General features: G+C 37.7%; 1 protein-coding gene across 1 annotated transcript; it reads right to left on the reverse strand.

Annotated features, from left to right (window-relative positions):
* Window positions 1–14,486: 14,486 nt before the first annotated feature.
* Window positions 14,487–17,768, reverse strand: LOC116033074. The gene is made up of 6 exons (XM_031275829.1): window positions 17,329–17,768; window positions 16,290–17,180; window positions 16,129–16,187; window positions 15,978–16,038; window positions 15,447–15,870; window positions 14,487–15,293 (listed from the first exon to the last, which is right to left on the reverse strand). Exons 1-6 carry the CDS (start codon window positions 17,766–17,768, stop codon window positions 14,487–14,489), a joined length of 2,682 nt encoding a protein of 893 aa, XP_031131689.1.
* Window positions 17,769–18,356: the final 588 nt, after the last annotated feature.

Raw genomic sequence — 18,356 nt, forward strand, 5'->3', positions numbered from 1 at the left:
TTCCTCAGAAAAGAAGGCATCAAAAGGCAGTTCACGGTGGCATACACTCCTCAACAAAATGGAGTGGCAGAGCGGATGGATAGAACCTTGCTGGAAAGGACAAGAGCAATGTTGAGGGCTGCGAGCTTAGAAAAATCATTCTGGACAGAAGCAGTCAATACCGCCTTTTATTTGGTGAATTGAGCTCCATCAACTGCAATCGAGCTGAAGACACCAATGGAGATGTGGACTGGTAGGTCAGTTGATTATTCAGACCTCCATATATTTGGAAGCATTGTTTATGCAATGTACAATGCCCAAGAAATTACAAAGTTGGATCCGAAGTCCAGGAAATGTAGATTCTTAGGGTATGCTAATGGAGTAAAGGGGTATCGCTTGTGGGATCCCACTGCCCACAAATTTGTCATCAGCAGGGATGCTATCTTTGTAGAGGACAGGCTACAAAGAGGAGAAGTTGATGATAGCACGGAAAATGAAAAGCCAGAAACTACTCAAATACAGGTATAGGAGGAATTTTAACAAGATTCTTCTGAAGCAGAACCGACGCACGAAGAACCCGAACCAGAAAGCTCTGGAGCTCCAACAACTCATCAATCAGACCATGAGAGACGTCCCACTTGGCACTTAGATTATGTTATGGAATGGAATGTTGCATACTGCCTTCTAACAGAGGATGGTGAGCCATCAACCTTTCAGGAGGTGATAAATAGCTAAGATGTTTCTCAATGGACAGCAGCAATGCAGGAAGAAATAGAAGCTCTCCATAAAAATATTACATGGGAACTTGTGCCACTACCACAAGGAAGGAAGCCAATTGGTAGCAAATGGGTCTTCAAAGTCAAAAGGAATGGTGATGATCAAGTGGAGCGGTATCGTGCAAGACTGGTGGTGAAAGGATATGCTTAGAAAGAAGGTATTGATTTCAATGAAATATTCTCTCTGTGGTTCGACTGACAACAGTTCGTGTAGTTCTGGCGATGTGTGCTACATTCAACTTACATCTAGAGTAGCTATATGTGAAAACGGCTTTTCTTCATGGAGATCTTGAAGAAGAGATATATATGCTCCAGCCTAAAGGATTTGAAGACAAGGAAAAGAAGAACTTGGTTTGTAGGTTGAATAAATCTCTGTACGGTTTGAAGCAGGCGCCAAGGTGTTGGTATAAGAGATTTGATTCCTTCATCATGTGCCTTGGATACAACAGACTGAATGCAGACCCTTGTGCATATTTCAAGAGGTTTGGAAAAGATAACTTTGTTATATTGTTGTTGTATGTAGATGACATGTTGGTTGCAAACCCCAACAAAGATCACATTGATGAATTGAAGGCACAACTGGCTAGGGAATTCGAAATGAAGGACTTGGAACCAGCAAACAGGATTTTAGGAATGCAAATTCACCGAGACAAAGTTAATAGAAAGATTTGGCTTTCTCAAAAGAATTATTTAAAGAAAATCTTGTCACATTTCAGCATGCAAGATTGTAAGCCAATTTCTACCCATCTTCCTATTAATCTCAAATTATCCTCAAATATGAGTCCTAGCAATGAAGAAGGGAGGATGGAGATGTCTAGAGTACCGTATGCATCAGCGGTGGGAAGTCTAATGTTCGCTATGATTTGTACATGACCAGACATTACACAAGCAGTGGGAGTAGTTAGTCGGTACATGGCGAATCTAGGCAAAGAGCATTGGAACTGTGTGAAGAGGATCCTAAGATACATCAAGGGGACCTCAGATGTTGCATTATGTTATAGAGGACCAGACTTTATTATCAACGGGTATGTGGATTTTGACTATGCAGGGGATTTGAATAAAAGTAAATCTACGACATGATATGTGTTCAAAGTTGCTGGCGGAGCTGTAAGCTGGGTTTCAAAACTGCAAGCAGTTGTGGCTACGTCAACAACAGAAGCAGAATACGTAGCAGCTACACAAGCTAGTAAAGAAGCAATTTGATTGAAAATATTGTTGGAGAAGCTCGGGCACAAACAAGAGTTTTGTGACAGTCAGAGTGCCTTGCATCTAGAAAGGAATCCTGCATTTCATTCAAGGACGAAACACATACGAGTGTAGTACCATTTCATCCGAGAGAAGGTGGAAGAAGGAACAGTAGATTTGCAGAAAATCCATACTGGAGACAACGTAGCAGATTTCCTAACAAAGGTAATCAATGTTGATAAGTTTACTTAGTGTCGATCTTCCTGTGGCCTGATGGAGACGTAAGCGACATGGAAAGTGCAAGGTAGAAAGAATGGTGTGAAGATATGATTGTTAGAATCTAATCTTCAAGTGGGAGATTGTCGGCAAATGGAGTTGGCAGCAGCCATAATTAGGTAATTAAGCATGCAACAATTGACAAGATTAGGCAAGTCAAAAAGGGTTAGGCATGGAGTTAGGCACCTACCAAAATATTTATTATTTGGTCCCTAAACTTTGGACCAACTACAAAATGACCCCAATTTCTCAACTATAAATAGGGAGGTCATTTTGCCATTCTTGTCATCCCAAATCATTATATTCTTCCCTCATATACTAGAGATATTAGAGAGTTTGTTGAGTGTATTTCTCGTTCCTTGCAAGAGAGAATTATCCTTGTTTTCTCCTTGCTAGTTAGAGAGTGGTTGTAACTCCTATTTCTCATAGTGGAATTCTTCTATCCTTGCCCGTGGTTTTTACCCTAAATTATTTAGGGTTTTCCACGTAAAATCTGTGCCTCATTCATTTTAACTTTCTCAAATTATTGTTGCAATCTGATCTATCCCACTTTCGCGGGTGCAACAACAATACCAAAATGAATTTTTTTTTTTTTTTTTTTGCAAAGTGTAATGAATAATGAAGTTATACATGTTGCAAGTGTAATGAATAATGAAGAAGAGGAAGGAAGAAGACGTACCTGCTATTTTGCAATTATTTAAAAAATTTCCCTATATTGTTGGCTATTCTTTTAGGCTATCTATATTGCTGCAAGTGTAATGAATAATGAAGAAGAGGAACGAAGACGGAATACACATTTTGTTTCGCAGGCATATTTGCGAGAGAGAGAGAGAGAGGCAGTCCGTAGCGTACAGACTTGCGAGATGAGAGTGCGTACAAATTTGCGTTAAGTATAAGTCTCAAAGTTTTTTTTTTAATTCAGAACATATGACATCGGTTCACAGTAGAAGCGACGTCGTATGTCTTATTATTTTTTTTTTTTAAATCAAAATTATTTAGAACATACTTTTTTTTAAAAACAAATTATTTTGAATATACGATGTCGATTCTTTATTTAGAACCGACGTCGTATGTCTTTATTTTTTTAAAAAAAATTATTTAAAACATACGACATCGGTTCTATGTGTAGAACCGACATCGTATGTCTTTAATTATTTTTAAAAAAAATTATTTAAAACATACGACGTCGGTTCTACATAGAACCGACATTGTATGTCTTAATATTTAAAAAAAATTATTTATGACGTCGGTTTTTTCCATAAACCAACGTCGTAAATAATATATATTATTTTTGCTTTATTTTATTGACATATAACGTCGATTTTTAAAAAACCAACGTTGATTGAGCGACGTAGTATCCTTTTTCTGTAGTAGTGAATGGCATTCTTTGCTCTTGGAAATCATACCCCTCCATAATTAAAAGTTCTTGATTGAAAACCTACTAACAGGCACCATCAAAGACACCCTTGGGAAAACTTGGTTATGGGTAAGTGCAAGTAAAACAAAAATAATAATAATAATAAAAACTTGATCTCCTAAAGATTTACTAACCTTAATGCTAGAAATAAAGGCAAAAACTCAATACAACCAAATAACCAATCCCCGGCAACGACGCCAAAAAGTGATTTAGTGTGTAGGGTGATATAAAAATGGGTATTATGTTGTTCCACTGGAGATTGGCCGGGACTATGTCACGCGGTTACCTATATTCTAGGCACCAAGGTATTGGAATCTATAAGGATCCAAGCAAATCATTTTGAGTTTGAAGTGTTTAACAACTAAAGTATTTTTGGTATATTGGATATAAGGAAAAACAAGATTAAATCTAAGGGAGATAAATCAATTGGAAAATGTGGGTTAAATTAGGCATATTACTCAATTGATGCTTTAACACTTAGGTTTGAGGGAAGAACATTTCATCTAGGTTCTTGAGACAAGCACTAAGAAATCCAAGTTTCCACAAGGATTAGAACAAGGGTTGCCCCATTTCCATGGTGTATAAACTCAAATTCTAGAAGAACAAAAGTTTTGTAAGCCCCAATCTACCCATATTTTCATAGGAGGGAAATTGGGTTTGAGATTGGGAAGACTCAAGTCTTCCATCCAATTCCCATTGTGATGAAAGACTTTTCCACAAACAATAATCATTGCGCATCAACTATTGTAAGATAGAAATAAAACCCAACTCAAACTCAAGAACCCTAGGTGGGTGTTCATCCCCTTTATGCAACAATTACATATCTAGCATCAATAGAAGCAATAACCCCCTAATCTAACCCAAATAAAGGACTACTCACTCATTTGGTAGGTAAACATAGCAATATCAAACAAGGAAATCATAAATATGCAATAAATGTAAAGAAGAGATGAAGAAAGGGAAAATGAGAACTTCTCTATTAAATGTTGAAGAAGAGTTGGTGGAATCCACTCCAAATCCACAAAATAAATGCTCCAATGCGTTCCCAAGTGTAGATTTAAGCTATTTTAGGCTAATATTGGCTATGGAAATAAGAGGGAGTAGTTCTAAGCTAGCTAGGGTTCCGAATTCTTTAAAATTGCAACAGAAAACGCATAAAACAGACTACCCAGACCGAAATGGCCCCCAACACAGCCCATGTTGGGTGACGCGGATCAGTTTTCATGATGGACCCACACGGGCCCCAACATGGGCCGTGTGGGTCCCCATTTTGTTCCTCCTAGATTTCGTGCTCCGATGCTCCTCTCCCTCCTTGAGTGATATCCTAAGCTACCAAAATTGATCCTAAGCAATCCAATATGCTTCCTTTACTACTCGTTGTGGAGAATTTCACCTATAAACGTAAAAACACACAAACGAGTAATAAATTCCACTCAAGTATCAACACTCAACCACAAAAATAGATGAAAATTGGGGTAAAATGGTGTTTAGAAATAGAGTCATCACCTTCTCCCACACCTAGTCTACATGTTATTTGTTGTGTTGATGCAGTTGTGTTTCCCCATAGTCATAAACCTTACTTTGGTACAATTGCTATGTCTCTACAAGGTGCTTTTCTAGGGGGTAAAAATGGCCATGTACAACATTTGAATAATCCCCATATGGTCGAGGCCATAGCGATTAAGGAGGTATTATCTTGGGCCAAGGGAAAAGGTTAGTGCCACGTGGTTATCGAGTCTAATTGTTTATTGGTTTGTCAACTGTTGAAAGACCCATCTCCAAACTTTTCTTATGCAAGATATATTTTGCGGGGATGTCGGTATCTTTTTAGACACTTTGATTTAGTGTTCGTTTGTTTTATTCATAGATTAGCAAATGTGTTTGCTCACTCCCTAGCTAGAGCGGCAGATTCTCAATCTAGTCCCCTGGTTTGGAACTCTTTTATTCCCTCTTGTATTGGGTATTTGCTCCCATTTGATTAATATATAATATCGTTAGTTTTCAACAAAAAAAAATTTAATATAATACAAATTTTAAGAATAAATTTAACTTAGAATTCTTGTGATCAATTTTAAAAATAAATTTGCAAAATGGAAATTTAAAAAAATTACCCGCAACAATCAACAACTTGATTTCTTTTTTTTTTTTTTTAACTTAGAATTCTTGTGAAATGCAAGCGTCCGCTGCGCGCAACTGTGACAGCTACGCGTAGGTGGCACGAATGTCACAGCTCTATAGTGGGTCCCACAGAGTATGAAAAATCCTCTCATTTGCAAGGAGGCCCAACTCCCCCTCTCTCTTTCCTCTCTCTTCCACCTCACCCAAAATCTCAAAAAAAAAAAAAACAAAAAAAAACAAACAAACAAAACAAAATTCACAAATGTGAATGCTCTAATTGTATAATTAAAATACATAATTAAAATTAAAAATTATAAATATGCACAATAGACAAACTCTAAAAAGTAAAGTGTAAATCCACACAATAGGCATGGAAAGTACTGTGCACTTACTGTTAGGGATGTCAATCTTAACCCAAACTCGATGGGCTGGCCTGATAAAATCGAAACCGATGGATCGATGGTCCGAACGGGTTAGCCCAATAAAAATCATTAGATCGATAAGTCCGAAACCAATTAGCCCAAAGTCTGATAGTGTTAGCATGAAATTTAATGGGTTAGCCCGATAACCCAAACTACTTAGGTTATTCGTTATTGTAGAAGTGATGTGTAACATAACATACATATAATTTATAGGTAAATTCATCTTTAGTATTTTTTATTACATTTTTTTAAAAAATAAAATTTTAACAAATATATTACAAAATAAATTACTTTTATAATAATAAAAATTAAAAATTAAAAACTATCTTTGTCTAGTTTGTTTCTTTTAATCTTGAGATTTGGAGCCATATAACCCCATTTCATCCATCCAACCCACCGTCCTATGTTAATCACATATCATATTAAACCAACAACGTAACGTAACGATGATATCGTCGTCGTTCAGCGTATCCAGCAAGAATTCTAGCCACCGGGCAAACATATGGTATCTCTCTATCTATTTGTGTTAGCCGTTGGGTTTTACAATTGTAACACTTTTTGAGGAATTTCCGTTCCCGAAAAATCCCCGCAAAAATGAGGATGACGAGTAATTGAAATCCTCGTCGGGAAATGGAGCGGGGATGAAAAATGGGGCTTTAGTTCGTGTTCAGGGACCCCACTCCTCACCCCGCCTCGCCCCGTTGTCATCCTTAGTTAAAGGAGAGATTAAGAGTTTGGCTCGACAGGGCTAGCCTGAAACCGAACGAGCTGGCCAGATTGACATCTCTACTTATTGTGGCAATTTATATCGTAGACCAGGGTGCACAATCCATTGTACACCCCGATCCAAAACGACGTCGTTTTTGGTTCGACTTTTCCGTTTCCTGTTCGCCCTTAACTTATAAGATGAGTTCTGTACATTCTGTTGTGGCATTCTGTGTATTCTAGTCATTGATTCTTTGTATTTTAGTATGTAATTATGTACATTATTGATTTCCAATACCATACCTCATGGAACATAAGAGATAATACTTAGGCTTATATTCTGTGTATCCTTTTCAATGATTCTGTGTATTTTGGATCTTTTAATTAACGATTTTTCTGTTTCCCGTTCGGCCTTAACTTATAGGATGAGTTATGTGCATTCTGTTGTGACATTCTGTGTATTCTAGTCATTGATTCTGTATATTCTAGTATGTAATGATGTACATTATTGATTTCCAATACCATACCTCATGGAACATAAGAGATAATACTTAGGCCTATATTTTGTGTATTCTATTCATAAATTCTGTGTATTTTGGTATATGATTCTGTGTATTCTAGTATATAATTCTGTACATTTTTAATTTCGAGTATCATACCTCATGAACTAGTAATGCTAATACTAAGGCTATTGATTTTGTGTATTCTATTGAATGATATGTGTATTCTTTTATATACTTCTGTACATTAATGATATAATTTTTTATACTTAATTTTATTGTGGTATTGGAAACCAATAATGCACATAATTATGTTATTGAAATTACTAATGTACAAAACTGTATAATAGAATATACATAAACGCTCAATAGAATACACAGAATTACGCATAAGAATACACAGAATTGCACATAACCGGAATTGGACGGATGGAACGGTGTCCGTCGCGCATCAACTCTCCACTACTTAGTTAAACGACGTCGTTTCGAACCAAGGTCCACGATATAACGATTGACTTATTGTCATATGCATTCTATTGTGACAAATTGTACCATGGATCAGAGTCAAAATTACATTGTAGATCCTAGTTTAAAATGGCATTCAAATTATGTACATTCAGTTAATATATTATATACCCCATGGTATAACAGGAGTTCTACTACATGGAATCCTAATTTCTACTCCCTTACTTTTACTCCCCTATGTGACAAGTCACATGAAATGTTAGTTTATTTTCATCGTATAAATTCAAAGGAAAATATCAACATTAAAATTTCAAATGAAAAAATAAAAATAGACAATAGAATTTGGAACTCCAAGTAATATTTCCTACAGGAAAATGATATATGTACTCCAAGGGAGTAAAACTCCCGCCATATGCCTTGATTTTATTTGAGGAATATGAAAACAAAGTAATAAAAACTGTGGTCCACATATTTTTGAATGAATCAAAAAGTGACATCTAATTATGGAGTATAAAATNAAAAAAAAAAAAAAACAAAAAAAAACAAACAAACAAAACAAAATTCACAAATGTGAATGCTCTAATTGTATAATTAAAATACATAATTAAAATTAAAAATTATAAATATGCACAATAGACAAACTCTAAAAAGTAAAGTGTAAATCCACACAATAGGCATGGAAAGTACTGTGCACTTACTGTTAGGGATGTCAATCTTAACCCAAACTCGATGGGCTGGCCTGATAAAATCGAAACCGATGGATCGATGGTCCGAACGGGTTAGCCCAATAAAAATCATTAGATCGATAAGTCCGAAACCAATTAGCCCAAAGTCTGATAGTGTTAGCATGAAATTTAATGGGTTAGCCCGATAACCCAAACTACTTAGGTTATTCGTTATTGTAGAAGTGATGTGTAACATAACATACATATAATTTATAGGTAAATTCATCTTTAGTATTTTTTATTACATTTTTTTAAAAAATAAAATTTTAACAAATATATTACAAAATAAATTACTTTTATAATAATAAAAATTAAAAATTAAAAACTATCTTTGTCTAGTTTGTTTCTTTTAATCTTGAGATTTGGAGCCATATAACCCCATTTCATCCATCCAACCCACCGTCCTATGTTAATCACATATCATATTAAACCAACAACGTAACGTAACGATGATATCGTCGTCGTTCAGCGTATCCAGCAAGAATTCTAGCCACCGGGCAAACATATGGTATCTCTCTATCTATTTGTGTTAGCCGTTGGGTTTTACAATTGTAACACTTTTTGAGGAATTTCCGTTCCCGAAAAATCCCCGCAAAAATGAGGATGACGAGTAATTGAAATCCTCGTCGGGAAATGGAGCGGGGATGAAAAATGGGGCTTTAGTTCGTGTTCAGGGACCCCACTCCTCACCCCGCCTCGCCCCGTTGTCATCCTTAGTTAAAGGAGAGATTAAGAGTTTGGCTCGACAGGGCTAGCCTGAAACCGAACGAGCTGGCCAGATTGACATCTCTACTTATTGTGGCAATTTATATCGTAGACCAGGGTGCACAATCCATTGTACACCCCGATCCAAAACGACGTCGTTTTTGGTTCGACTTTTCCGTTTCCTGTTCGCCCTTAACTTATAAGATGAGTTCTGTACATTCTGTTGTGGCATTCTGTGTATTCTAGTCATTGATTCTTTGTATTTTAGTATGTAATTATGTACATTATTGATTTCCAATACCATACCTCATGGAACATAAGAGATAATACTTAGGCTTATATTCTGTGTATCCTTTTCAATGATTCTGTGTATTTTGGATCTTTTAATTAACGATTTTTCTGTTTCCCGTTCGGCCTTAACTTATAGGATGAGTTATGTGCATTCTGTTGTGACATTCTGTGTATTCTAGTCATTGATTCTGTATATTCTAGTATGTAATGATGTACATTATTGATTTCCAATACCATACCTCATGGAACATAAGAGATAATACTTAGGCCTATATTTTGTGTATTCTATTCATAAATTCTGTGTATTTTGGTATATGATTCTGTGTATTCTAGTATATAATTCTGTACATTTTTAATTTCGAGTATCATACCTCATGAACTAGTAATGCTAATACTAAGGCTATTGATTTTGTGTATTCTATTGAATGATATGTGTATTCTTTTATATACTTCTGTACATTAATGATATAATTTTTTATACTTAATTTTATTGTGGTATTGGAAACCAATAATGCACATAATTATGTTATTGAAATTACTAATGTACAAAACTGTATAATAGAATATACATAAACGCTCAATAGAATACACAGAATTACGCATAAGAATACACAGAATTGCACATAACCGGAATTGGACGGATGGAACGGTGTCCGTCGCGCATCAACTCTCCACTACTTAGTTAAACGACGTCGTTTCGAACCAAGGTCCACGATATAACGATTGACTTATTGTCATATGCATTCTATTGTGACAAATTGTACCATGGATCAGAGTCAAAATTACATTGTAGATCCTAGTTTAAAATGGCATTCAAATTATGTACATTCAGTTAATATATTATATACCCCATGGTATAACAGGAGTTCTACTACATGGAATCCTAATTTCTACTCCCTTACTTTTACTCCCCTATGTGACAAGTCACATGAAATGTTAGTTTATTTTCATCGTATAAATTCAAAGGAAAATATCAACATTAAAATTTCAAATGAAAAAATAAAAATAGACAATAGAATTTGGAACTCCAAGTAATATTTCCTACAGGAAAATGATATATGTACTCCAAGGGAGTAAAACTCCCGCCATATGCCTTGATTTTATTTGAGGAATATGAAAACAAAGTAATAAAAACTGTGGTCCACATATTTTTGAATGAATCAAAAAGTGACATCTAATTATGGAGTATAAAATGGATTAGAATGTGGGATTATATGTAGTATTAATTTTTTTTCCGCATAACAATTGCTCTTTCGTGCAGATAATCTTGGTAGTGAATTATTAGTTTGATCTGACGTGTTGGGCGTGACAACGTGAGTACATAGATGTATGTTTTACAATAAGTCAATAACACATATGGGGCTATGGGCTACTAAGTACAATAAGCCCATTTTCACTGTCCATTGAATTGTCCTTTTAGGATCAAGTCGTAGTGTACCGGCATTACCAGAAATTTATATTATGGACCAGTGTTCATATAACATTATGGATTCTAAATTAACAAAATAATTTATAGAATTTGTATTTGTAAGATACAGAATTTTATAACACAAGACACAAAAAATTATAACACAAGACACATACACATGTTATATATTTACTTATTTTTCAAATCTGATTTAGGTACATAATTTGTGTTTATAGACACAAAATATATAAATTCATAACATAAGACACAATTACTAATTTAGTCCAAGTACAAAATTTACTCCTAAAGTATAAAATTTCATACCACGAGACACAAAAATCACAACATAAAGCACATACACATGAACCAGGATCCACAGTGCTGTGAGCCTTGGTTCAAGATTGCATTGTACCAATATGGCAATATGTGCCAATGAAGAGATAATCCCTTGCAAGATTGTCCAAATATGGTACCTATGTCCTTTAGTGGAAAGAAATGAAATCTAATATTTTATGGTAAAAAATGTCATAATAGTCGCATTTATTATTTTATTTGATTCTTTCACTTATTTTTAATTATTACATAACTTTTTTTAAAGATTTATAATGTTATGATGATTTTGGAGGTTGTCAATACAAGTAAAAAAATCCAGTTTTTTTTAAGCTTACAAGTAATGATACACCGGGAATGAACATTATGTATAGTGATTTTAATGGGAAAACCCAAATAAATTTTTAAGTATTTACAAAAGTTGTTGGCTTGCTGCGTTTTAAAAATATTTCCTAAAGTCTTTTAAGGTAAATAAATAAAAAATAATAATGATATTGATATTATAATAGATCGATTAATTGGTATAATGCAATACATGATATTTGGTAGACATTAGAATGATGTATGTACTATTGTACTTAGTAGATAATGTGAAATTCTTTTAATCTTTTATATCATAATAATTAAATAAAATATTCAATTTTGTAATACCACAATATTAGCAAGTAAAATTTAAGAACGGCATGTAGCAATACTAATGTAGCTATAGGGAACATTGGTAGTTTGTCGTTCACTCAAGATTGGTGATTATGACATGTAATGTATAATAACAAGCAACTAGTGATTAGCACAAGAAATCAACAAAAAAGGTAAGCAATTCATAACAAGTTTTTTAAATCGAAAAGGGGGTGGCAAGGGAGACGGAAAAATTATATTGCCTCCTCCACTCAACAGGCACTCGTGACCTGCACTATATCATCAAGGTAAGCCTCTTCACTCACAGGAGGACATGAATCAACCACCTTTCCCTCTTCAAGTTGATGAGCCCCTAGCGTTGCAAGAGAGTCCGCCACCTTGTTCTGCTCCCGGTATACCACCCGCATCGAGATTCTCCGGTCTTTGCTGAGCCACCTTCTTGCTTCCTCAATGCAATGCCTCAGAGGACCACGCCCTAGAAAGCCTTCTTGAATCCATTGGACAACATTCTTAGCTTCCGATTGGACCTCCAGATCACGAACACCCACTTGCCAAGCCCACTTTATACATTCAGCTATAGCTCTTGCCTCAATAAGAGAGGGATCACCGACTTTAGTTTTGCTCGTGATTCCTTTAATCCACTCACCATTACCATTTCTAATAACTCCACCAAAACCTACCCTATTTAATCCCATTTTGACACTAGCGTCCACGTTAAGTGTGAATTGGTGGACAGCTGATGCATTCCATTGAATCCTCTGGACCCTGTTCACCCTTGTCGTGCTCCTATTGCCGATTTGACAAAGGAATGCATGATCAATTTCCTCCTCAGCTTCCTTGATCCAAGATGTTTTGTATTGAGAGTTCACCTCCTTCCCGTTGAAAACTCTATCATTTCGCCAAAGCCATATCCACCAAACGGTAATGGCAAAACGTCGAGCCCACTCATTATCATCCGCTTCGCCACCCTTCTCGGTGATGTTTGTTATAATCCAGCTCTTGAAGTCGAGATATCTCCAGGTCCTTCGCCTGTTTCTAGATGCCACAGCCAGCCAAACCTCTATCGCTCGTGTGCAGTTTCTGAAAATGTGATAAGCTGTCTCCAGTACTCCTGGGCAAATATCGCAGCTTCTTTCCATGGTGAGCCTTCTCCTCGTCCTCTCTGCATTGCCCATGACTCGGTCATGGAGTGTAGTCCAAATGAGAGTCTTGATTTTGTTGGGGACTTTTGACTTCGTAATTTTTCTCCACACAAAGTCCTGCATGTTAGTTTGATAATCATGAATTAAAGCGTACGCTGAGCTAACAGAGAAATTACCGTTTGCTTCTTGGTGCCAATATCTTTCGTCGACGCTCTCGTCATTTTTCACCATGATGAGTTCTATACTGTGTTTACTTCTCTCTGGGATTACTGGCAGAATCTCCCATTTCCAACCCTTGTCCTTATCCCAGTAAGAGAGGGGCAAGGGGTTTGTCCTGCACCCAAATGTCTTACCAAAATCTAGTTTCTTGACCATTCATTACACTAGTCCTGGAGCCCTTTTGAACTAATTAAGTGAAAAGCAGCGACAATACCCCTCTAGACATTGGAGCATCCCTGTTTCGGGCTGATAGCATCCATGCTTTCTCTGCCATGCGTATATTTTTCATTGATAACCTCCACCCAGAGACTCCCCTTGTTTGTGATGAGGTGCCATCCAAGCTTCGCCATGAAAGAAATATTCATATCCTTGGCCAACCTAATGCCTAATCCTTCAGCGTTTTTGGGTTTCGTAACCTCCTCCCAACACACAAGATGGCATTTGCGGGCCTCAGGTGATCTCCCCCATATAAATTTATGGATTCTCTTGTCGATCTCCTCCCAGATCCCAGTTGGCATGAAGGTTGTCTGCATGACATAGTATGGGATCGTTTGAAGAACTGATTGGGCCAAAATCTAACACCCAGCTAAAGTTAAATACTTCGTCTTCCAGCCATTCAACCTCTCATCCATCCTATCTAGCATTGGGGAAAAAAGATTGGTTGTGACTCTCCCATGAATTGTCGGAACCCCGAGGTACTTCCCGAGATTTGAGGAGGCAGGAATACCGGCAATAGACGCTATCCTTTGGATTTCCTCTCTATCCACGTTTTTGGGGAAGAAGATTTGGGATTTATTTAAACTAACTCTTTGGCCCGATGCCTGACTAAAAGCTCTAATGCAATGCGATATGACATTAATTTGTTCCTACGAAGCCTCGGCAAACAAGACAAGGTCATCAGCAAAAAAATGATGGGTAAGCAAACGTCCATACCTGGAGAGTCGGATGCCTTTCCACTTCCCTCTATCAACCTCCTCCTTGATGGTGTGACTGAGCCTCTCCATGCATAAGACAAACAAGTATGGAGATATAGCATCTCCTTGGCGTATACCCCGAGTGGGCATAATATGATCAAGTTGTTTGCCATTCCACAAAACTATCATTCTGGGGGACTCAACACAAGTCATGATATTCCTAGTCCACTCCTCAGTCATACCAGTTTCTTTTAGTGTATCCCGAATAAAATCCTAGTTAAGCCTGTCATAGGCTTTTTCAAGGTCAATTTTAAGAATCATATGACCCTTTTTACCTTGTCTGTTCCTCAAAGAGTGGATAGCTTCTTGGTAGATCAAAATGTTAACCGTGATCTGCCTGTCCGGTACAAAGCTACTTTGTTCCTGACCAATCAGTTTTCTCAAGATGGGTTTAATGCGGTTGGTCATAGCCTTTGTAATAATTTTGTAAATAACATTACAAAGGCTAATCGGTCGGTACTGACTAGCACTCGTAGAGCAATTTTTCTTTGGGATAAGTGCAATCAAAGTGTCATTCATGCCCTCAGCCATCATACCAGACTTCAGGAACATGTCAGCTTGTTTGAAAACTGACTGCCCTACCACTTGCCAAGCTTTCTGATAAAAGGATGCATGGAAACCATCCGACCCTGGAGCTTTGAGTGGTTTCATATAAAAGGGGGCAGAATGAATTTCTTCCAAAGAGAATTCCTTATTAAAGGTATTCCAGTCATTCTCACACAAAGTGGGGAATTTACCCTTCGGAACACAACTAATATCAACTTCAATATCCTTGGTGAAAATACCTGTGAAATAGTCCTGAATAGCTTTCTCAATTTGAGTTTCATCCATCATGGGATTCCCTTCTCCATCCAGAATGTTGTGCCCTCCTTTCCTCACCTTCTTTGATTTAGTTGCAGCAGGGTAAAACTTAGTGCTGTGATCTCCGGATGCAATCCATTCTTCCCTAGCCTTCTGAAACCAGAGCATTTCCTCCTGGTGCAGCGTTTCCTCCAGTTCCTTTCTGATTTTCCTTTCAAGCTTGATAAGACCAGCATGACTGGCGTGATCAAGTTTTCTTTATATACCATCCAACCGTCTCATCAAATTATTCTTCTTGTGATGAATGTTTCCAAAAACATTGTGATTTCATTCGTTTAACTTAGCTGCCATATTATCTTTATTATTCCAGACTATGTCTTCACTCTTCCAATTCTGTCTAACCACCTCAAGAAAAGAGCGATGTCTCGTCCAGGCCCCCTTAAACATAAATAAATTTTTATCCCTATTTGGTCTGTTATCCAAGTTGATCAAAATGGGGCAATGGTCTGAGTAGTGAGTAGCGAGATGCGACACTTCTGTATCCCCCATTAGCTCCTTTTCCTTACCTCTCTTCCAAGTAAACTTCTGGCCCGAAAAGCCTAGATCGAACAAGGCTTCATCAAAGATCCAGTTCCGGAAGTTGCTATTTCTGTGAGCTCTGGTATTGCTGGGTGATGAGTATTCATCTTGGCTAACAATCGCATTAAAATCACCCGCGATCAACCACGGGTACTGAACCTGGACATTATTTCTTCGTAACGAGTTCCAAAGTCTCTGACGAAGATGAGGCACCGGACTACCATAAACCACCGACAAGTTCTAGGTTCTTCCGGACTGCTCCATTATGGTCATGTGCACGAATTGAGGATGGAGTTGAGAATTTCGACTTGCAATAAATCAGACCATAGAATCCATATTCCCCCACTAAAGCCAAGGGCTTTCACTCTTGCCCACTTTTCATAGCCTAATTTAAAACAGATGTTATCCACATTACAACCAGAGGTCTTCGTTTCCATCAAACAAAAAAATATCCGAGCGGTGCTTCGTTAAAAGCCATTTTGCTGCTCTAAGAAAACTCCTAGACGCTGCTCCTTGACAGTTCCAGGTGATGACCTTCATGGAGAAACAAAAACAAAAAAAAAAAAGAACAAAGCCAAAACACACGAAAAAACAAACAAAGGAAACAGAAAGCAAACCAGGCAGTAACCAAGCTACGACTCCAGTTCCATCTCAACTGCGCCTAACTCTTCCAAGCCTAACTCCTCGCCATTAAAATTTGTCAGCTCCGTGACATTTCCATGCAAGGCGTCAGGTGGGTCACCGTAGTGTTCCATGAAATCCTCCATTCCGACCATGCGATCTCCTTTAGCACCAAGCTCAAGGTTGACAACATGCACTGTCTTTGTACCATTCTTATCACCCATAACCAATGTGTGTTCCATAGCTGCCCCGGCTTGATTGGTCTGTCTCCCGGATGAGTTCTTGCTCGCCTTTCTCTTTGTGCTTGGTTCTCCAGCTTCAAACTGTTTCCTGTGCGTCCCATGCACATTATTCCCGTTGATTTGCTTCTCCGACACTTGGGTTGTTGGCCTTTTTGCTTTCAACTGGCCCATAACTTTGGGGCTTTGGTTTCGAATATCACTTTCCATCTGTTCACGCATTATTTCTTCTACTACCTGATCATCCCCCTCAGTACTGTCGTCTGCGAGGTTTGCGTATCTGGACCCATATTGCATGTTATTTTCCTTTCCTTTTCCATTTACATTCTGATCCTTTTTCCCGTTTCTTCTCCCACCTTGTCCGTTATTTCCTTGATTTCTAGCATAATTCCTTTTTGGTTTTGTCGCTATCATCCATGACTCATAGTCTTGCGTGATTTCTGGTCTGATTATGGTAGGTTCCCTATTGTTATTCCTCTTTCCTTTTCCACTTTCTGCGTAGCCATTACCGGTGCCGACCATTGTCTCCGATCGGCTCTCCCCCTCCATGTTTGGGTCTTGGGTGGAATTTTCTTGCTGGTTCAATGCACATGTTTCTGCCGAGTGCCCACACATCCCACACTTGAAACAGATAGAGTGCAATCCTTCATACACAACAGGTCTAATCCTGTTCTTCAGTTAGAACTTTGAGAGTAGTGGTTTCATGATATCCACTTCCACGCACACCTTGGCAAAGCTAGCCCTTGAAACCAGGCTGGTTGCAGTATCAATATTAATAGGTCAGCCAATTTTTCCCCCTTACACGCATTAAAAACTTGTGATCAAAGTATTCTGCAAGAAGACATGGGAATCGAATCCACACGATCATGCTTTCGGTTCTATTGGTAAATGGATCGAAGTTTGGCACCCATTCCTTAACAATGAGGTAATGCTCAAGGACCATCCAAGGTCCTCCGTACTTTGCAAACTCGTAGTCATCCACCGATGCAAACTTCGCCAAAAAATACACATTATCAATGGACACCAGCTCCATTCTTGCCTTCAGCTTCCATAAAGATGTGAGTCTCTTGAGGAGGTAGGCATACCCAATGCTACGACCCATCACCTTCACTATTAGAGTTTGCTTCCACTTGCTGCACAAGCGGACCTTTTCCTCCCTACTCAGCCTAATAATCGGGCAGGAACCATCTACGTCATCATCAACCTCTTCTCCCTCGTCCTCAGAAACGAGATCAATGTCTTCCGCTTGCGTCATGCTTTCTGTCGTCTCATTGGCCACAATATGCTAGAATGATAGTGCTCCCGGTTGTACCGCTTTATTAGATGCCACATTCGAAGTGCCAGCCCCATTCGCCTCAATTGAGACATCTGTTCCCGTCGCCGGGGATTCTCCCATGGGGACTTCTGTGGAGGTCTTCGTGCTTCGCTCAAGTTGATCTTGTTCCTCATTGTTGTGTCGCGTCGAGAGGCTCTCACCGGACATGCTCAGAGCTTTTTTCGGACACTCTATATCATGTTCCTTTTAGCTTATTTGTAGTTTAAAATAAAATATATTCATAACAAGTTTAAGGCTATAATAACTAATCAAGATGACACAAACACATATTAACAAGAGATAAATATTAAATCTATTAAATAAAACAAATAAGGATCAAACTATTGAGCATTATCTACTAGATGCTTCAACAACTTATGAGATTATGGAGAACAAATGACTAAGAAATCAAGTGGAATGCACACAAGAATCATAGCCTAAAAGCGACTTCCGTGAAAAATTAAACAATGATTAAAACAAGGAACACTACTACAAAAATGAACATAGAAACATGCCTCACCGCTACAC

This window comes from Ipomoea triloba, chromosome 10 (assembly GCF_003576645.1).
Source record: "Ipomoea triloba cultivar NCNSP0323 chromosome 10, ASM357664v1".
Lineage (NCBI taxonomy): Eukaryota > Viridiplantae > Streptophyta > Magnoliopsida > Solanales > Convolvulaceae > Ipomoea > Ipomoea triloba.